General features: G+C 37.6%; 1 protein-coding gene across 5 annotated transcripts in view; it reads right to left on the reverse strand.

Annotated features, from left to right (window-relative positions):
* SETD2 (SET domain containing 2, histone lysine methyltransferase) overlaps positions 1-23,021 on the reverse strand; it is a 125,923-nt gene that overhangs the window by 36,082 nt on the left and 66,820 nt on the right. For 3 of the 5 annotated variants that reach the window (XM_059160734.1, XR_009350684.1, XR_009350685.1), the window contains one exon: positions 3,014-3,062. In XM_059160734.1, the coding sequence (XP_059016717.1) occupies positions 3,014-3,062 (49 nt within the window). Of the gene's footprint in view, positions 1-133; positions 318-3,013; positions 3,063-23,021 lie in introns of those variants that run through there. The other 2 variants (XM_059160733.1, XR_009350683.1) reach the window with 2 other exon arrangements.

Consider the following 23,021-nt stretch of genomic DNA (forward strand, 5'->3'; position numbering starts at 1 on the left):
CAGTAAAGTTTTATACTCACTCATCAAGAAAACATATTTATTCCAAAACTTCTTGGTGCCCAAAATCAGAAGTATTGACTTGGGAACTTTTTGACTGGCTCAGAAAAGAGAGTAACTCACACAGGCCACTTACCTGTCATCTGGCCTTTTTGTTCCCCGCTCATAGGCAGAAGAAGGTGGTGAGAGAGAGCCCCTTCGTTTCCTTTTCTCTTTATTTTGAGTTTGCTTGTCTGGGTCTCTCTCTCTTGACCTGTTAGGAGTCTTTGGGGCAGCTGTTTGATCTCTGAAGCCAACAGCATCCCTTCCTCGTTCAGTTACTAAGGGAAAAGGGTTTTTAAAAAATTTACTTGGCAGACTCGTCTCCATCATGATAGCATGTCAACTGTATAATACAATTTCTATCCAACAAATGGGTCTATGGACTCTCCTCCCTCAAAGGCCCATCCAGAATTTGGATGAAACAGAAGGTGTTGTGTGTGTGCACGCACTCTATCCTGCAAGTCTCTGCCATGAATTCACTTTTCCACCTTCCCCAACAAAACTCTCAGTCCAAGCCTTCAACATTTCTAACAAGTTCTGTGGAATAAACGCATGCAAAATGTTCCCATTACCTTTAACAGGTGAGTATGCTTGCAGTTCAATATGTAAAAGCCTTCTACTGCCCCCGTAACTCTGCATATTTAGTTTATGGAAGAGCAGCCTGGCATGTTAAGCATAAAAACCTCAAATGGAAAAAATCTCTTCAATTAAAAAAAAAGGTGTGTGTGTTGGGGGGGAATTAGACATTTTTTTTTTTTTTTTAACTACCACCATTTCAAAAGGAAAATATTTCAAACACAGATGATGACAGGTGATAAATCAGGACATTATCCAAGCCAGAGAGCTACATCTTCCAAAAAAAAAATGCCATTTTCCAACTGAAGGATACTACTATTAACCTTTTCTACTCAGCTTCTTTATCTAGAATGGTCCTCACTCAATTCCACTTACTTACTGTATTCCAAAATACAGTTGGGTCAATACTTACTGCTCCCAAAAGTTGTGTATTACTTTTCACTGACCTCACTTCTTACTTTCTTATCCCCTTACGAAGTCTAAATCCCACCACTGACTATTTCAATATAAATTAACTGGTACTATATGCTGCTGCTGTGTTAGCACTGCTACCCTGATTAATCAGATGCCTCTCTTCTTAAGAGAATTTCTTATAAAATACCTCTCACAGCACAAAGCAGATTCACAATAAACATTAACTGCTTTTTCTTTTTCTCACCTCAGAAAAACATGCCATTACTTGTTTTCTTCCCTAGTGGCAGGATTAGGTTTATATCTGCCATTCTTGTGGTTCTTCTGTTGGTGAGCCCAAAGCTCCATTTATTTGCAAAAATTGTTAATCAGTGGCTATGTATGAGCATTTGTCAGTGAGAACAGAACTCACCTCCACACACTAGTAGAAAACGCTTACAATTAGAACAACTGTTGCAGCTCACGGGGTATTAGAGCACAACATCCTTTTGGGAAGTACTACTATCTAATTACTTCTGGGTCTGCCCATGACTACTCTATTTCCTTCTTAAAACAAGGTTCTTTGGGCTAGTATTAACTTTCTTAAAATGCAGCTATTTCTTCAGTATATCCTTATAAAGTAAGAAAAGGAATCATACTAACAGTTCATATTCTGACTCTGCATCTTAGAATATGTGAGGTAGAGAAATTGTTTCATTTATGCTGGCTGATTTTTTTTTTCATATTATAAAAGGAAAGTAAAGCTAGACTACATATTTCCCCCAAATATTTTACGGTTCTTGGGAATTTTAAAAGTTCTAAGCTCTTAATTGTTTGACATTGAGGGGTAACATAGAAGCCAGGCTTTAATTACAAGTATTCCTTATAAAATGCCTGAGACTGATCGGGGGCACGTATGTGAAGGAGAGTAAAGTTGGCACACAAAAGGTGGCTTCCTGAAAAAATTAGTCATCGATTATAGACAATTTTCAGAAAGCATCTCTCAGAGGACACATCAGACTAGATATTTGCAAAATATTGGGGATAAACCCTCACGGATATTTAAGTTTTGCCCATCTTGCTAATGATTTCAACTCACTGAACCCAGAGAAGCTAGGCTCTGATGACCAAGTTTACAGTGCCATTGGTTTTGCCAACCAGCACTACTCAACCCTGCCTTCTTTCTTATGGGAGAAATTCTCTGTAGCCTTAAGCACGATGTTTGGCTATAAAGAAACTAAACCAATAGAGTTAAAAATATTCAAAACAAAAATAAAACCCCCACAATGATGCAAAGTACACCTCACAGGGCTTTAACCTATAAGATTATTTAACCAGTAAGATTAAAATTATAAAAAGTTCTTCATGCTAAAAATATAGAGAAAAGACCAAAACAACACAAAACAAAAAAAGAAACAAGAAGGGAAAAAGCCAAAAATATGATCTTTTTTTCTTTTTAAGATTTTAAAGTAATTTTTAAGTAACCCAACGAAGGTCTCGAACCTACAACCTTGAGATCAAAAGTCGTATGTTCTAGTGAACTAACCTGTCAGGCACCCCTGTGATAATGATTCTTAACCTTGTAAGGGATCATTGACTTCCTGAGAATCTGATGAAAGTTCTCAATTTTCCCCAGAAAAAATTAATGTAAATAAAGGATCCTGCATATAAACATCTATAGGTAAAGACTTACAAAGACATTCAGGAATACAGGTCTAACAATGCCTGCTCTAGAGGAACAAACAAATGAAAGAAAAGCAACTACAAGCCATGACTTCAAGGAAAGCAACAGCACAGGCAGTATAAAGGGACATTTCCTTTGGCAAAAATTCACTAAGAAAAAATAAAAAGGCAAGTTTCCGAACTTTTACATTAAATATCTCATTTACCTCATTACATACTATCCGGTTTCAAAAACAAAATAGCTGAAGTTCTTATCATTTACCTCTGCATATTTCCAAAAGAGTATTTGTAAAGCCATATACACAGAGTACCTCTGAATACCTACTTGTGTTCTCCTTTTCAGTTTGACTTTTCTTTGGAATTCGATATACCTCCTGCAAAAATAAACCAAAAGAAGGGTTGTTAGTATGGAGTGGAAGTGGTGATTGTGTTGAAGCTGATTAATTTCACATGGTGACAAAGAAATAGGAACAAGCTGGTATTTAATTACTCTCCAAAATTTGACTTACATCGAGCTTTAAACAAGGATACTGGTCACTTAAAAACAAGTAAAAACTTGTAGCATTAAGCTACACATATCATACACACAAACATTATGTATAGTATGTTTCATTTTGTTTATTGAACATCTACCAAGAGGCTTATATGATCTCATTAGCCAAGTAGCAGAGTAAGTAACTGGGACATTATATTTCTGGAATATACTTCCGGATAATCTTCCTATCTATATGCTTTCTGCATATAAAATGAAGTCATCCATAGTTGCATTACTGAGAATATTCCTAAGAACAATTCTAACCTCTCACTTGCCATCCCTACTTAAGGGAAGAAGGATTTAATTAGTTAGTTACCCTAAGAACATCTCAGAAAAACTGTATGTATTAAAGACAATGTCTGTTGTTCATATTTTTCTATAAAAGCAAAACCTATTTGGCTAATGGCCAATTGTAATATTTCCTTTCATACTGTTATATTTCCTCTCATATTGTTATTTTAAAAAAGAAAAGCATTAGATCATTGTTGCTCTTGAAACAGCATCTAATAGCATAACAAAATTGTTCTTGACAGATGTAAACTAAGTTTTTAAGCCCTGAATACCTTTTCTTGATATAGAAATTTAAGGCTTAGAACATGTTCTGTTCCCTGACAATCCCTCGCTGTTCTAGTCAACAAGTAGCTCAACATTTCCTTATCCAGTCACCTTGGTAAGTGGGCAAATAGAAAATCCACACATTCTCAATGGTATATCACACGATACTCTCCCTTTAGAGTAATCTCATATTACTGATCATACCCCTATGACCTGGTAATTCCAATTTTTTAGCAATTGTACTCCAAGAAAATCAAAGAACTCCTCTTTCCACATGATTTTTGGTTCTAGCAGTATTTATGGAAAGTAAGAAATAATCTAATACCACACAACTGAGGAAGGGTCAAGATTTAATATTCAGTTGCAACTGAAGATGATAAATACAGACCACAGACATTGGGCAATCTAAATGAACACCGATTTTTTAGGAAAAATCCTTCAACACTCCATGCATGCTGACAAATTACCTAATAAAGATGATGACTGCCACGATTAGATGTGTGCCTATCCTGTGTGTCAGGTTATCATATAAACCATTTCAAACGCATTATCTTTTTTGAGCTTCAAAACACCTCTGTGAGGTAAGTACTATTATCTCCACTTTACAAATGAGAAAACCCACTTTAAAAACTCAGCAACCTGACCAAGGTTATGATGCTATCAGACAGTATGACTCACAGCAATGTTATCTTCTGCACGAGATGACACAGGATATGGCGGACAGTCAGCATTATCTGGGAAGGAGGACCACTTCAGGACTTGAGCATACATGCAGGCGGCATCCTCTATTCCCCCAGCCCCTCTTTCCTATGGAGGACTTCCACTAGAGCCGTGATTCTCAACTCTGGCTGCACAATTAGACCACTCCAGGAAACTTTCATAGAAATACTGTGCCAGACAAATAAAATCTGAAATTCTGAGCATGAGTTCCAGGCATCTACATCATCATCATCATCATTATTATTATTACTATTATTATTTTTGAAGCTCTCCACAGGATTCTGATGCCTACATGTAGAAGGTTGAGAACCACAGAACTACTAGCTTCTAGCAGCCTTCACTCATTCCTCCTAACAAGAGAGAATTTGACAGAACAAACTGTGTATGGCTGTCCTCAGCTCAAAGCCACAGAGGGATGGCTCCGTGGAGGAATGTCTGGAGTTGTCCAGCTGTCACTGTCTAGCTGTGGGTAACAATGAATCAGGGATAAATACAGTAAGGACAAAGGAGACACTCTTAGTTCTGACTCTTCTGTCCACCCCCAGGAGGTTACGAAACTTGGGGAAAAAGTAAGAATGCTACTTATCAGCACCTACCCACACCATAAGAAAAAACAGGTATTCTATTAATTTTTAAAGGCTTGAAACTGAATGTTGCATTCGGTACTCTGTAAATTTAAGCACTCCAGAAGGTAACATGTTCATTCATAAAGGGTGCTTAGATACAGACACGCATGTCTGTGTCAACTAAGGATTATGCAATATTTCTTTTGCCTCGGGTCTTGGGTTCAAGACTTGGGTCAAGTGTTCATTAGAAGCATTTATAGCAATTTATCACACAGACCTCAAGTTTAGAGCAAATGCTAAGTAGAAAATGTATTCCGAAGTTCACAAAATGGATGATCATTACTGACGTGTGACCAAAAGCTACCGACTTTTTACTCTGTGCCTAATACTATGGGAAACAAGTTAAATCAACATGCACCCAAGCACTGAGGAGCTATTAACTTTTCCTCCTCTTCATATAAATAAAGCTGTGTATAAAATTTAAACTGGAAACTCAGATTACCTACTTCAAGGCCCTGAATTTTTCCAAAGTCCCACAACAATGTAACCTGAAAAGGAAGCAGTCATGTGAAGATTACTGTAATAGTTCTTAAAATCATTCTATGTTGTGGATAAACAGCAGTAAATTTAGCTTACATGACAGGGAATGCTGGAATAATGACATACACCTGCAGGCCACTGCTAAAAAATGTTTTTCTGAGTTGGCTTCACTCACATTAACCCTCCACGTAAAACCAGTTTCCTCTGTTAAGGATTCTACTCAAGAGACTGGCATGTTATGAAAGAACACTCAATTGTGAGTAAGGAGGCCTGGTTTTGGGGACTATCCCTGCCCTCAGAGGGACCTAAAAGAATCTGGTTCCCCACCCTACCCTACCTAATATTCTTTACCTATCATGCTGTTTTATTTCTTTGGTGTCTAGGTGCTTCTCCTAAGTAACACACACTCACATGCACTCAAAGCTGTAATTCTTATTTTTTTAAAGTGATATTTTTGAAAAGATTTTATTTATTTGTCAGAGAGAGAGAGTGTATGTGTGTGCAAGAGCAGGGGGAGTGGCAGGCAGAGGAAGAGGGAGAAGCAGGCTCCCTGCCAATCAAGGAGCCCTGTGTGGGACTCAATCCCAGGCCTCTGGGATCGTGACCTGAGCCAAAGGCTCAACCAACTGAGCCACCCAGGTGTCCCTCAAAGCTATAATTCTTAAGGGCTAAGACTGTCTTACTCTGCTGTATCTCTAGCACCAAGAAAATGTCTGACACACAGGCAACACTCAACTACTTGTTCAGTGGACCAGTAAGTGAAATTCTACTCATAATTTGCAGAAATCACCACGAAGTGCTAAATAACTTCAAAGTACTACACAGCTTGCTTTTTAAAAATCACTACTTCTATACCTTCATTCTCTCATCCCTCGTAAGAATGCTGTTTATGGGCCTTTATATATAACCACAAACACGTTTGTGGGGTTGTATTTCCAGGATCAGATTAATACCTGTGCCTCTGCAACATTTTGAATTCTCATCAATGCTTAGAACAGCCCACCCTTGGTCAATTAATCATTCCTCTTCAAAGGCTCAAAATCAATCTTCAGAAATTATTTGATAAACACTGAATCACTGATAAGCTCATACACAAGCAATGCATCCAATATCCCTTTATAAAAGTATGTAAATATGTGTGGAGTTGTTTTTAATTTGTAGAGACAAAGACAGCACGAGTTCTTTGATGGTTATTTGTGGAAATCTGGTATGCTCATTTATATAACAAATATTTAGGTACAAACTAGGTGTTAAACGCATATTATCAAGAGTCTCCTACTTTCAAATACTGGAGATACCTAGGAACAGCCACTAAGAGGTTCACAGGCCAACAATGGTGGCTGGCAATTCTTTTACTGTGTGCCATGTCCTTTAACTGCATTCTCATATACTCTTACACTGCTAAGGTTGACTTGAAAGAAAATAAAATTTAAAGGTGGAAGGTCTTTATACCTAATTCATACAGTAGGTTCTCTATTTTTTAATAAACACTTGCCAGCCATCCCACTTCTGAGCATATATACAAAGAGAATGAAAACAGGATCTCCAAGAGAGCTGCACTCCCATATTCATGGCAGCATCACTCACACTAGCCAAGATATGCAAACAACTGTCAACAGATGAATGGAGAAGATGTACTGTATAAGTATATGACGTGATATTATTCAGTCATGAGAAAAAAAGATATCTTGCCATTTATGACGACATGAACGAACCCCAAGGATATTATGCTAATGAAATAGTGAGGATGGAGAGAAACTGAAAACCTTATATGCCACTGAAAGGGATGTAAAATGGTACAGCTATCATGGAAAAGGGCCTGGCAGTGCCTCAAACGTTAAATATGGAGTTACCATGATTCAAAAAATCCATGCCTAGATACATACCCAAGAGAAATGAAAACCAGTATTCACACAAAAGTTTGCAAATAAATATTCATAACTGTATTATTCCTAACATTCAAAAAAGTAGAAACAACACAAATGTCTATCAGCTAACAAATGGATAACAAAATCGTTAAAAAATATCTATACAAGGGAATATTATTCAGCTATAAAATGAAATTAAGTACTGATAAATGGTACGACACAGATGAATCCTGAAAACATTACGCTAAATAAAAACCAAAAAGAAAAGGCCTTTATTATAGGATTCCACTTATCCTTGTTCACAGACTGTGCAAATTCACCAACTCACTAAAACTTCTTTGTAATCCTCAAATCAACACGTCAGAAAAAACATCACTAATTCTTCCCCCCAAAGTTAAGACCATCACTTGTGTATTTTGATACACTTTTTCTAAATAATGCCTGATAACATGATGCAACACTTTATTCCCCAGTCTCTCAGAATCCTCTCATTATTCTTTTTGGAAATGCTTCTAGTACACTCATACCCTTGTATATTTTCTTTCCAACTTTTTAAATATCATTTTCACTGACTTTATGAAATCAATGCATTTTTATTTTATAACAGCTCTACACTACATTTGTACTGCATTGTCCAATTTTTATAACAGTGAGACTTTAGCTAAGAAGGACAACACTTCAGATAAAGACAGATGCTAATGTTAACAGAGATGGGATATTTAGATGACAATTTTTTAGTGTTCAGCTCATTAATTAATGTTTTTTGTCATAATGTTTGTTTCTCTAAGCAATCTTGAAACTGAATATTAAGATACTGACAGAACACCATATATTTGTGTATCTGTGTGTACATATATGTGAATGTGGACTTACATATTTAATTACATGTGATGGAGCAGCTTTTCCAAGGTAAATGAATGAAAATGATTTCAAAAAACCCCATCAAGTGGCAGGATATAAAATCAATGCACAGAAATGAGCTGCATTTCTACACACCAACAAGAGGACAAAACAAGAGGAGACAATCCCATTTACAATTCCACACAAAACCAAAAGATGCCTAGGAATAAATCTAACCAAACAGGGGAAGAATCTGTACTCAGAAAACTATAGAATACTCATGAAAGAAATTGAGGAATACACAAAGAAATGGAAAACGTTCCATACTCATGGATTGGAAGAACAAATATTGTAAAAATGTGTAGACTACCTAGAGCAATCTACACAGTTAATGCAATCCTTATCAAAATACCATCAACTTTTCTCACAGACACAAATCCTAAAATTTGTACGGAACCAAAAAGACCCTGAGTAGCCAGAGGAATGTTGAAAAAGTAAAGCAAAGCTGGTGGCATCACAATTCTGTACTTCAAGTTCTATTACAAAGATGTAACCCTCAGGACAGTATGGTATGGGCCCAAAACAGAACACAGATCAATGGAACAGAATAGAGAGCCCAGAAATGGATCCTCAACTCTATGGTCAACTTATCGTTGTTGTTTTTTTTTTTTTTAGAAAAAGAAAAAAAAAAGATTATTTATTTGAGAGACAGAGATCATAAGTAGGCAGAGAGGCAGGCAGAGAGAGAGGAAGGGAAGCAGGCTCCCCACTGAGCAGAGAACCCGATGCGGGGCTCGATCCCAGGACCCTGGGATCATGACCTGAGCCGAAGGCAGAGGCTTTAATCCACTGAGCCACCCAGGCACTCCCAGTCAACTTATCTTTGACAAAGCAGGAAAGAATGTCCAATGGAAAAAAGACAGTCTCTTCAACAAATAGTGCTGGGAAAATTGAACAACCATATGCAGAAGAATGAAAGTGGACCATTTCCTTACACCACACACAAAAACAGACTCAAAATGGATGGAGACAGGAATCTACCAAAATTCTCAAAGAGAACACAGGCAGAAACCTCTTCAACTTCAGCCACAGAAACTTCTTCCTAGACACGTGGTCAACTGCAGGGGAGGCGGGAGCAAAAATGAACTACTAGGACTTCATCAAGATAAAGGGCTTTTTTGCACAACAAAGGAAACAGTCAACAAAATCAAAAGACAACTGACAGAATGGGAGAAGGTATTTGCAAATAACCTATCAGATAAAGGGCTAGTAGTATCCAAAATATACAAAGAACTTATCAATCTCAATACCCAAAGAACAAATAATCCAATCAAGAAATAGGCATAACACGTGAACAGACAATTCTGCAAAGAAAAACCAAATGGCCAACAGACACATGAAATAGTCCTTAACATCACTTGGCATCAGGGAAATACAAATCAAAACCACAATGAGATACCACCTCACAGTGGTCAGAATGGCTAAAACTATCAAGTCAGGAAAAGACAGATGTTGGCGAGGATATGGAGAAAAGGGAATTCTCCTACAACTGTTGGTGGGAATGCAAGCTGGTGCAGCCACTCTGAAAAACAGTATGGAGGTTCCTCAAAAAGCTGAAGATAGACTACCCTACAATCCAACAACTGCACCACTAGGTATTTACCCCAAGATACAAATGTGATCCGAATAGGCAGGTGTACCCCAATGTTTATAGCAACAATGTCCACAACAGCCAAATTATGCAAAGAGCCTAGATGTCCATTGACAGATGAATGGATAAGGATGTGGTGTGTATATATATACAACAGAATATTATGCAGCCATCAAAAATTGAAATCTTGCCATTTGCAACAACATGGATGGAACTAGAGGGTATTATGCTGAGCGAAATAAGTCAATCAGAGGAAGACAATGATCATATGATCTCATTAATATGTGGCATCTGAGAAACAAGGCAGAGGATCATACGGGAAGAGAGGAAAAAATGAAACAAGACAAAATCAGAGAGGGAGACAAACCATAAGAGACTCAATCTCAGGAAACAAACTAAGGGTTGCTAGAGTGGAGAGGGGTGGGAAGAAGGGGTGGCTGGGTGATGGACACTGGGGAGGGTATGTGCTATGGTGAGTGCTGTGCATTGTGTAAGACTGATGAATCACAGACCTGTACCCCTGAAACAAATACTACATTATATGTCAGTTAAGGAAACCCACCATATACCAGGATTTTAAGGCCTTCATGAAGCAAACATACCCAACATTTATCTGGATTTACTGAACACTGAAAATTTAGAAAAAGAGGTAAGAACTTAGAGAAACGTACATTAAGAAACATACAACTGGGGTGCCTGGGTGGCTCAGTGGGTTAAGCCGCTGCCTTCGGCTCAGGTCACGATCTCAGGGTTCTGGGATCGAGTCCCACATCGGGCTCTCTGCTCAGCAGGGGGCCTGCTTCCCTTCCTCTCCTCTCTGTGATCTCTTTCCTTCCTCTCTCCTACTGTGATCTCTCTCTGTCAAATAAATAAATAAAATCTTAAAAAAAAAAAAAGAAACATACAACTTTGGGTAAGACGATATGACCGTTTCATGGAATCTGATTCATAATTCTATACACTAGTTTAAAGATTAAAAATCAGGGTGCCTGGGTGGCTCAGTCAGTTAAGCATCTGACTCTTAGTTTTGGCTCTGGTTGAGACCTTAGGAGTTGTGGGATCAAACCCTGCGTTGGGCTCCATGCTCAGCAGGTAGTCTGCTTGGGATTCTCTCTCTCCCTCTGTCCCTCCCCCTGCTTCTGCAGGCTCTCTCAAATAAATAAGTAGATAGATAGAAAATAAAGACTAAAAATCCATTTTCTCAACAACAAAATTTAAAAAATGAACATAAAACATGTTTATGGCCTTCCACTACCCTACGGCCCAAACAAAGAAAAAATATTACTGGAAAAATACTGCTGCTATGTACACTAGCTCTTGGGGAAAAAGGAGCCAGGGTACAAATCAGCACAAACTCTGTGAAAAACTTGCAGTGATAATGGCTCTATAACCAGATATAGCTTTCTTTAACAGAAGGAAGAACTGTTAACTCCTATCATGTCCTTGTACAGCATTTAAGAGTCTGTGGTTTTACCTCACAAACTGTATTACAAATGGTAGCAGAGGGGTCTCCATTAGGTCACAGAGATCTTGAGATCTGACTACAAAGAAAATTTAGAGGAGAACATAAATGTCTGGAGATTTCATAAAATCACACACATAAGAGGGGCAGAAGAAGGGAGAGTGAAGAAAAAGTGGAGTAGAATAATTTTATTTATTCTTTGAAACCCCTGAAGATACTCTTCTAACTTCAGACAACTGTGCTCCCATGAAATGAAAGATGTTAAGACTGAATTTCTGTTTTCACCCCCTCAGACAAATGGGCAAAACATATGGTCACAGTTCTTAAAATAGGAAACAGAAATATAAAGATACTCAACACTTCATGCATAAGAGACATGCAAATTAAAACTACAATAATATTCTATTTCTATCAGTCCATCCAAGATAAAGTTAAACAATACTTGAGTTGGCCAGGGTGTAGTAAAATATGCACCCTTATGCATATACATTACTGATGAGAGTTAAATTGGTATAACTATAAAAATCAATTTGGAAATAACTATTAACCACAGATAACACAGACCAGGACTCAGATATACCACTTTTAGTAATCTATCCAACATGTATATTCCAAACACTTGTATATGTGAATGTGTCTGAATGACCTACATAAAAGTTCCACACTAAGCTAAAGAAAGGAATCAATTACAATGGCCAAAGTAGAGACGGATAAATATGATTAACAGGAGACTGATTACGCCATATCTTTACAATAAAGTACCACGCAGCTATGAAAACTAAATTCTTTAAAACCTGGTCTATAAAACAAACTTCATAATGTATTAAATAAAAAACAAGGAGCTCAATAGTGCTGCCAGCTTTAAAACAAAACAAAACAAACAAAAAACAACGACTAAATACATGCACACAGCATGCACAAATTATCTCTGGAAGGTTATACAAGAAGTTGGTTGTGCTGGCTGACATCAGGGAACAAGACAGAGGGAAGGGCCAGGAGCAAAATATTTTATCTCTATGCTTTTTGAATTTTGTATCATGTACAGGAATAGCCTATTTAAAATTTTAAATGAGAAGAAAAAAAGGTTAATATGCCTCAGAAGAAGCCCTCAACAAAATACCAAAAGACTCAGCACATTATGGCTGTACTCATAGTAAAGAACAGTACCTGAGTGTTCTGAGGTCTCAGGCAGCGAGGCCTAAGAAATTGAAGACTCTGGGGCGCCTGGGTGGCTCAGTGGGTTAAAGCCTCTGCCTTCGGCTCAGGTCATGATCCCAGGGCCCTGGGACTGAGCCTCGCATCGGGCTATCTGCTTAGCGGGGAGCCTGCTTCCCTTCCTCTCTCTCTGCCTGCCTCTCTGCCTACCTGTGATCTCTGTCAAATAAATTTAAAAAAAGAAAAGAAACTGAAGACTCTCAAAACAACTTCTAAATGCTGCTCTTCAGCAAGTGCCATACTTTAAAAGCCCTCCTAGGTCACTGCCATTCACTTTAAACTTGTCCCCCCAGGTCCTCCTTCTTTTCCAGCCTTACCCAGCTTGACTCTAATTCAAAGAATGTATCCTAACAATGCTTAGTTTTATTCAACATACACCTAAACATGCTGTGTTTACACTAAATACTATAGCACAAGGTGAACAGCAGAGCCAAGTTCCTGTTTTCAAGGCCTCCCTAGCCCAATAGCAAATGTGTGTGTAGAAAAATAAGTGTTTTCATGCTGATAAATAATAACTGAAGAATAATCAAGGTCATGGTGATTAAATGTTTCTCAATTTCAAAGTTCTGTTTTCCAGGCAAATTAATTCCAAATCTAAGATTTTTCTTTACACCTTTGAAATTTAACTACCTCTTCTGTAATCTTTCTAATTAAAACCTAAAAATCACCATAGCCCTCCAAATGACTGCTTGGAGTTCTGAGTTGCACTGGTCAATGCAGCACTGCAGTGAAGAGTACGTGGTCGTTATTTAACACAGTAGTAGACGTCTCAGCATCAGCAATCAGACAAGAGTAAGGAATGAAATGTATCCGAATTGGTGAGGAAGACATAAAACTTTCACTATACACAGATGACATGGTACTATATATAGAAAACTTTAAATACTTCACCAAAAAAAACTACTAGAATGATAAATGAATTCAGTAAGGCTGCAGGATACAAAATCAACATACAGAAATCTACAGCATTTTTATATACCAATAACAAAGCAACGGAAAGAGAAATTAATAAAGTAATCCCATTTATAACTGCACCAAAGAGAATAAAATACCCAGGAATAAACTTAATAACCAAGGAGGTAAAAGACCTGTACTCTGAAAACTGTAAAACATCCATGAAAGATATTGAAGACAACACAAACTAGTAGGTATTTCATGCTCACGGGCCAGAAGAATAAATACTGTTAAAATGTCCATACTACCAGCAGCGCCTGGGTGGTTCAGTGCATTAAAATGTCCATACTACCAAAAGCAATCTACAGATTTAATGTAATCTTTATCAAAATGCCAGCAACATTTTTCACAGAACTAGAACAATCCTAAAATTTGTATGGAACCAGAGAAGACTCTGAATAGCCAAAACAATCTTGGGGCGGGGGAAGGGAACCAAAGCTGGAAGTATCAGAATTCCAGATTTCAAGTTACAAGTCTGTAGTAATCAAAACAGTATGGTATTGGCACAAAAACAGGCCCACAGATCAATGAAATAGAAAAGAAATCCCAGAAATAAACCCACATTTATATGGTTGATTAATTTTTAACAAAGGAGGAAAGAATACACAATGGGAAAAGATAGCCTCTCCAACAAATGGTATTGAGAGAACCAGACAGCTAAATGCAAAGTATTCAAACTGGACCACTGATTATACCACACACAAAGATAAATTCAAAATGGATTAAGGACCTAAATGTGAGACCTGAAACCATAAAAATTCTAGAGGAAAACATAGGCAATAATTTCTCTGACACTAGTCGTAGCAACACTTTTCTAAATAGGTCCTCTACTGAGGCAAACAAAAGCAAAAATTAACTACTGGGACTTCATCAAAACAAAAAACTGCACAGGGTGAAGGAAATAATCAACAAAACTAAAAGGCAACCTATGGAATGGAAGAAGATATTTGCAAATGACATATCTGTTAAAGGGTTAGTATCCAAAATATATTAAGAATTTATATAACTCAACACCACAAAAACAAATAATCAAGTTTAAAAATGGGCAGGGGCACCTGGGTGGCTCAGCTGGTTAAGCGATTGCCTTCAGCTTGGGTCATGATCCCAGGGTCCTGGGATCAAACCCATGTCAGGCTCTCTCCTCAGTGGGGAGCCTGCTTCTCCCTCTCCCTTTGCCTGCCACTCTGCCTTGTTTGTGCTCTCTCGCTCTATCTGTCAAATAAATAAATAAAATCTTAAAAAAAAAAAAGTTTAAAAGGGGGCAGAAGACATGAACAGACATTTCTCCAAAGACATTACTCATCATCAGGGAAATGCAAATCAAAACCACAATGAGATATCACCTCACACCTGTCAGAAAAGCTAAAATAAAAAACACAAGAAATGAGTGTTGGTGGGGCACCTGGGTGGCTCAGTCAGTTAAGTGTCTGCCTTCAGCTCAGGTCATGATCTCAGAGTCCTGGGATCAAGCCCCACGTGGGGCTCCCTGCTCAGCAGGGAGTCTGCTTCTCACACACCCTGTGCCTCCCACTTATGCTCTCTTTTTCAAATAAATAAAGCCTTTAAAAAAAAGAAAGAAAGAAAGAAAAGAAAAGAAAGAAAGAAATGAGTGTTGGGGAGGATATGGGGAGGATATGGGGAAAATAGGAACCCTCCTGCACTGTTGGTAAGAATGCAAACTGTTACAGCCACTGTGGAGACAGTACAGAGCTTCCTTAGAAAGTTAAAAATGAACTACCCTACAATCCAGCAATTGCACTACTGGGTATTACCCAACGAATACAAAAACACTAGTTTGAAGGGATATATAACCTCTATGTTTACAATTATGGAAGCAGCCCACGTCAATCAACAGATGAATCGATAAAGAAGATGTAGTATATATATACAATAGAATACTATTCAGTCATAAAAAAATGAAATCTTGCCATTTGCAACAACATGAATGGAGCTAGAGTATAATGCTAAGCGAAATAAGCTAGTCAGAGAAAGATAAAAACAGTATGATTTCACTTATATGTGGAATTTAAGAAACAAACAAATGAGCAAAGGAGAAAAAAAGTGGGGGAGAGAGAGACCAAGAAACAGACTCTTTCTATAGAGGACAATCTGATGGATACCAGAAGGGTAGAGTAGGTAGGAGGATGGGTGAAATAGGTCATGGGGATTAAAGAGTACATTTACCATCATGAGCCCTGAGTATGGAAGTGTCCAATCACCGTACTGTATACCTGAAACTAATATAACACTGTAATGTTAACAACACTGGAGTTAAAATTAAAAACTTAAAAAAAAAATTTTAAAAGGAGTAGGCTGTCAACCCAGCACTACAGTTAAGAGTAGGAACCCTCCTCCCTTGGTGCCCAAATCATCTATCTAGAAAATACTTTTGGGACCACAGCTCATTCCTTCCCCAACTTACACATATACACATCCCTGTTTGAAAAACTACTCATATTTATGAGCCCCTGCCCCCACAAAATCCCAGCTTTGCTTATAATTTCAGGGGTCCTGAAAATCCCGAATTTCAATCATAGATCACAGATTGACAACCTCTGCAGCACTGAGAAGAAAAAGATATTGAACAAAACACTAAAATGGTAGTTTCTATGATTGCAGAATGAATTTGAACTTATTACAGTTTCTAAATCAGAAGCAGATTAAGAGAAATCTGAAGTATTCACCAAAGATACATAATTATGTGAATTGCCTAGCAAGGATATAGAAATCACTACTCACTGAAACAGAAAAAGGAATGGAAAGAATATGGGATTTAAATCAGAAGACTTGAGTCAATTTTCAGCTCTGTCACTCAAAAGATAAGTCACAATCTCAGGGCATACAAACAGCACCATTTACTTCACAGGGTTATAAAAATCATATGACACGCAGGCAAATGTTTTCTGATCACCTATCAAGTAAAATACACAAACCACGGATTCAATAAGCAGCGTGATACCATGGTAAAAGACTGACCCTCCTCACGTCTTCATTCAAAGATTTATGAAGTGCCGAAGGACATATCAGGCTTCTCACAGTACCCTGGGGAAACCTGAGTGAACAAGACAGAAGTGTTCTCTGCCCTCACACTCTGTACAAGCATGAAATGTTACATGCTATGGCTGGAAAAGATGTTATGAGTGCGTATATAGAAAGGGCAGAATAATCTTAGAGGAATGAGAATGGCTTTCTGGGGGTAAAGGATGAAACTTTAACAAGAGACATCTAAACAAATGTGTTTTCGGGTCGCCTGGGTGGCTCAGTGGCTTAAGGCCTCTGCCTTCAGCTCAGGACATGATCCCAGAGTCCTGGGATCAAGCCCCGCATCAGGCTCTCTGCTCAGCGGGAAGCCTGCTTCCCTTCCTCTCTCTCTGCCTATCTGTGATCTCTGTCAAATAAATAAATAAAATCTTTAAAAATACACATATATATTTTTTAAAAGACAGTGTTTTTCATAGCTGAGCAAATGTGTTTGTGTGTATATGAACATTATTAGCACAGACCCACTGGTAGGTCAGAATGGCTTGAGGTGATATGGCGTAAATGAGTAACTATGCCATGGTATGCAAGCCTCGTAAGAAAAATGGACCTCATGGAGCAGTGTAATGAGGAACCATTTAAAAGCTTTAAATGGGACAGTGACATGAACAGATATGCAGTTCCGAAAGAAAAAAATGTAGGGGGCATATAGTAGTCATTCACTATTATTAAGAGGTATTATTATAACCCCTATTTAAAGATACCATAATAAAAGTAACCCTTACTCTAAAAATCAAAAAATGGTCCCAGCCCTGGAAGATGTCAAGGTCCAGTGAGGGGAATAAGCATCTGAACAACTAACTTTAGTAGTACAGACACACAGAAAAGGACAAAGCATCACAAGGGGTGAACTGCAACTCCAGATAAAGGACAATTTTAAAAAGGAAAGAATGAAAAGAGATGATATTCCAAGCAAAAAGAACAGCATATACAAGGACACTGAACGGTGAGTATGTATGAACAGCCTGATGTGACTCATGCACTGAATGTGTAAGAAACACTGCTGGGCACGAAAGTTAGATAAACACAGAAGTACCTCCCAAGCCATACACTAAAGGCTCTATAATTAACAGAAGTCTCTGTGATGCTACAAGAGGCTCCTACTGATCATATCTGTGTTTTTAAAAAGATAACATCGAAGTTTAATAAAGGATAACATGAAGAGGGAAAGAATGTAACAGGAGGTTGTTACAACCATTCTAGCAAGAAATGACAGGAGCTTGAATTAAAAATGGCTAAGAGGAGACACTGTGACCTATTTAACATATAGGACAAAAGAAATCTCAGGTGCTCCAAAAAATACCAGTTTTTTAAAAATTTAATTTTATTTATTTGACAAGAGAGATAGAGCAAAAGTAGGCAGAGAGGCAGGCAGAGCTTGGAGAGGGAAAAGCAGGCTCTCCGCTGAGCAGGGAATTCCATGTGGGGCTTGATTCCAGGACCCTAGAAACATGATCTGAGCTAAAGGCAGATGTTTAACGGACTGTGCCACCCAGGCACGCTGAAATATCACCTTCTAAGGGAAGGCAGAATAAGAATGATCAGGAAGAGGCATGGGGAAATCAAATGATTCAGCAGAGGGTGTAGTCTCAGACTAACAGAAGGAAAGACAAGGAAATTTCAAGTACATGTTCACACATTTACTCATATATAGAAAAACACACATACATATATACATGTAAATATATACATATGTATATGCATGGATCTATAAATACATGTGTGTATATTTATATACATGTATGCATATAAATATGGATATATTTACAGTCTGCTGACAGCTCCTACAAGCCATGCCCCAGTAGCAAAGACGACTTCATCTAAAGCCCAGATTTGGTTTCTAAATATCATTTTCCATTACAGGAACCTGAGCTTCTTGGACAAATGGCCAATGCCAGGGTAAGGGAAAATATATGATAAGCCTGGAAAGGCATACTGTACCAGATTAAAAAAAACTAATGGCGACATATCGAAATCACACAGAAAAGAACTTAAAGGGTCTCACACTGGCCAAACGAGGACAATTTAAGCAAATACATAATGAAATTAATGGGTCGCAATACACTGTATAAAACAAGAATCCATGAGGCTCTGCAGCATAACTTGGGTATTGGAGATGCTGTGGTTGTCACACTCTACAAGATAGGTTTCCCTGAAACTGCCAGTTCTTGGAGAACTCATTAAATTGAGGTTGCTCCAACCAGATCTGCAGTTGGTAGACTTAAAGCAAATCTTGTTTTTGAGGAGACTCAGAAGAAGCTTTAAGAGGAAGAGGAGCAATCTGGGAAGAAATTAGTGTTATTCTTGCCTTTAAGGTGAAGGATGGCCCTGGGGGTAAAGAAAACACCAGCTCCATACCTATTGTGGGGCTTGAACTCACGAACCTGAGATTGAGATTTGCATGCTCCACTGACTGAACCAGACTGGTGCCCTGAGATTTGTTTTTACATGGTTGTGACCAATTCTGTTCTTCCTAAATTCTGAGTGAACAGAGCCTAATGGTATATTACTGCTTTGATGAACTGCATACAACAGAGAATATTACAAAACTAATACGGTAATTATGGTTTGGATTAAAATTGAGTTTCAGAATAAAACTGGGAGAAGCAAAATCTAAAAGCTATGTAAACAAAAGCTCTCAATTTGCTTATAAAGTATATTTAAGGATCATTCTGCTGAAGATTCAATTTAAGTTTTCCTTGAGAAAACTAGGGAAGAAACACCAGTAGCTAGCTGGTAATTAGCATGGTGCACTTAATGTTCTTCATCTACTCTCCATTAATAGTTTTTTTTAAATTCTGTATTAAAATGTTTAAAAGTTGGGGCACCTGGGTGGCTCAGTGGGTTATGCCTCTGCCTCAGGTAACGATCTCAGGGTCCTAGAATCAAGCCAGGCATTGGGCTCTGCTCAGCAGGAAGCCTGCTTACTCCCCTCCCCCACCATCCTTTGCCTACTTGTGATCTCTGTCAAATAAATAAATTAAATCTTAAAAAAAAAAAGATGTTTAAGAGAAAACCTTTAAATATTGCATTACATGCCATCAAGTGGTATTTTCTTCCCAAATCAAAATAAATGTGATCAGAGTTTGGGGGGAAAATATCTATAGCTGAACACAGGCCTATTTTTAAAATAAAAAAAATTTTTTTTAATGGGTTTCCTTCTTGAAAAATCAGTGTAGTTTTGTTGTTAAAAATTAATGAACAGGGGTGCCTGAGTGGCTGAATTGGTTAAACATCCAACTCTCAATCTCAGCTGAGGTCTTGATCTCAGTGTTGCCAGTCTAAGCACCGCACCCCCCGCCAAAATTAAATGAACAAAAAAAATTTGCTCTGAGATCTACTTTTTAAATTATAATCTCATATTTAACTAAATGTGTAAAGCTCTCAGTCCTTTGTGATAATTTTCGTTCTTCATAAGTTTAATTATCCATATTTATCTTTCTTCCTAGTTCTCCTAATGCTGATGTGTAAGATACAGGGTAAAATAATGCTTTTGGAATAATGTTTAATAGAAAACTAAAATAGCAACATACACACACACACACACACACACACAAAACAAATAACCAAGAATCCATGAGTCTAAACTTAAATTAATCAACAAGTAAGAACCACATGGGAGAGCAGGAAAAGCTCTTGTTTACAAGAGGGTCAACCAAAACACAGAAGTTAAAGTAAAGAGGGTTAGAAATCACCACTTGGCAACCATCATAGTTTTAAGTGATTCAGGCAAATTCACCAGACGTTGAAACTAATGAATAAATTTGATAAAAAACAGAATATTTACATACTTCCAAAGGTGTTCCTCTATGATACTTTTTAATTATAAGGAGAAAAGAGTAACTTGACACTGGGAAAACCTGGCAGACACCATCTTAACGAAGTGATCAAAGCTGACAATGCCAATAATGGGACAAATCAACATCATATGGACACAATTTAATACTCTTCACAAAACGTATGACCTGAATCCAAAAGAAAACTTCAGATAAGCCCAAGCTGAAGAATATTCTAAAAAATTCAAAAATATTTAAAAAATTTGAAGTTTATAAAAAGCAAAGAAAGACTGAGGAACTATTAAAGAGATACAACTCAATGTAACACTTTAGCTCAGATTCTGGATCAGAACTTTTTCTTCTTTTTTTCTGCTACAGAACACATTAGGTATACAATTGGTAAAATCTGAATGAGATCTGCTGGTCAGATAATAGTATTAAGTCACTGTATTTTGCTGGTTTTGATAAATATATTGTAATCATAAAGAAAAATGTCCTTGTTTTTTTACAAAATATACACTAAAATATCTAGGGGCAATGGGCATCATATCTGTAACTTATTCCTTAAAGTTAAAAAAAAAAATTAAGAGAAAATGATGAAGAAATTTGGTAAAATGTTGACACTGGGGAATCTGAGTAAAGGGATAAGAGGAATTTTTAGCTGACTTTTTTCTGCATTTGTCCCGAAAATGTATATACCATGCAGAATACACAGAATAGTATTCTTACAATTTTCCTGTAAGTCTGAAATTACACAAGTAAAAGTTAACAATATTAAGAAGGAAAATCTATACATTTTTATTATGGTTACATATAAGATTAGATTACACCAACTTATCTATACTCAGAAAGTCCCTAAAGTTTCCAACTAACCTGATCATGGTCCTGAGGAAAAAACAATACTCTTTAAAGGTCTCTTGGCCCAGTAGTTCTATCATATATATCCTCTCCCATTTCTCAGTCTTACATCCAAATCATTTAAAGTAACTTTCCCTAAACAGAGTCAAGACTTTTTAAAAAAAAATACTTCATGAGGTATAGAAACATGATCATTATGTCTTTAGGGAAACAGAATTAAGACGTCATCTCAAAGGATAAACTGTCAAAATGACTTCACTCAAAATCAGAATGTTTTGGGGTGCCTGGGTGGCTCAGTCAGTTAAGCACCTGCCTTTGTCCTGGGATTAAGCCCCACATCAGGCTCCCTGCTAGCGGGGTGCCTGCTTCTCCCTCTCCCCCTGCTTGTGTGCTCTCACCCTCTCTCTGTCAAGTAAATAAATAAACTTTTTTTTTTTAATCAGAATGTTTCATAGCAGCCAGGCTCTGAACTTTACTGTTTAGATCACTTATTGGCAAACTTTTTCTGTAAAGGACAAGATAGTAAATATCTCAGGCTTTGTTGGCCATTCAGTCTCTGAGGCAACTACTCAACTCTACCCCTGCAGTGCAAAAGCAGCCATAGACAATATGAAAATAAATGAGTACGGCTCCGTTCCCGAAAAATTTTACAAAAACAAGCAGTAAGGCAGATGTGTCCAACCCCTGATTTAGATGAAAGGATTTATCTGATAATAACAAAAGGGACTACCAATAAGTTTTAGACCAGGTTGGTCTTTTACCAAGTCTGATACTTACAAAAAAATTTCAATGAAGTAGTATCAAAAACCATGTTCTTTAGGGGCAATTCTTTAGGGGCAAATTTTAAAAAGGATAATATTGATCCTTACGGATACAGAATAATCTCAATGAAGGATTTTGAAATTTACTACAGAAATCCAGGGAACATAATTTCATTTTGAAATGTTGCATAGCAGACTCCACATACAGTATTTGTTACAGACTAAGATCCCAGTAGTGACTCAAAACTTTTTCAACTCTGTATTTTATTTAAACTTTCTACAAAGAGTTTAATGCTTAACTTTCCTGGCAAATAATACGTTTGTTGAATTAAAGATAATGTCTTGAGATAAATATGAATAAAATAGGAGTAAGGATATCATTAAGGGCGCCTGGGTGGCTTAGTCAGTAAATTGTTTGCCTTCAGCTCAGGTCATGATCCCAGGACAGGGATCAAGTCCTGCATTGGGCTCCCTGCTCAGCAGGGAATCTTCTTCTCTCTCAACCCCTCTCCACTCCTTGTGACTTCTCTCTCTCTCAAATATATAAAATCTTAAAAAAAAAAAAAAAAAAAAAAAAAAGTATCATTAAGAATAGTGCAACTTGGGGCACCTGGGTGGCTCAGTCTGTTGAGCATCTGCCTTCAGCTTAGGTCATGATCCCAGAGGCCTGGGATCAAGCCCAGTGTTGGGTTCTCTGCTCAGTGGGGAGCCTGCTTCTCTCTCACCCTCTGCCTTCTACTCCCCCTGCTTGTGCTGTCAAATAAATTTGAAAAAAAAGAATAGTCCAACTTATCGCATTTACAGAATGTTGCCCCTAAATCATCTAATCCAGGTGTATTATAACTACCCAGATCTCTTTATAAGGAGAAATGCACATCCTGTAATCTCAGTATTTACAAGAGAGGCTCTGGAATCACTAGCCATCATAATCTACTGGGTATTTAACTGAAACAAAAACTGCCAAATTCATGGGAACCTTACCTCTTCTTCTCA

Source organism: Mustela lutreola, chromosome 2 (assembly GCF_030435805.1).
Source record: "Mustela lutreola isolate mMusLut2 chromosome 2, mMusLut2.pri, whole genome shotgun sequence".
NCBI classification, from domain to species: Eukaryota; Metazoa; Chordata; class Mammalia; order Carnivora; family Mustelidae; genus Mustela; species Mustela lutreola.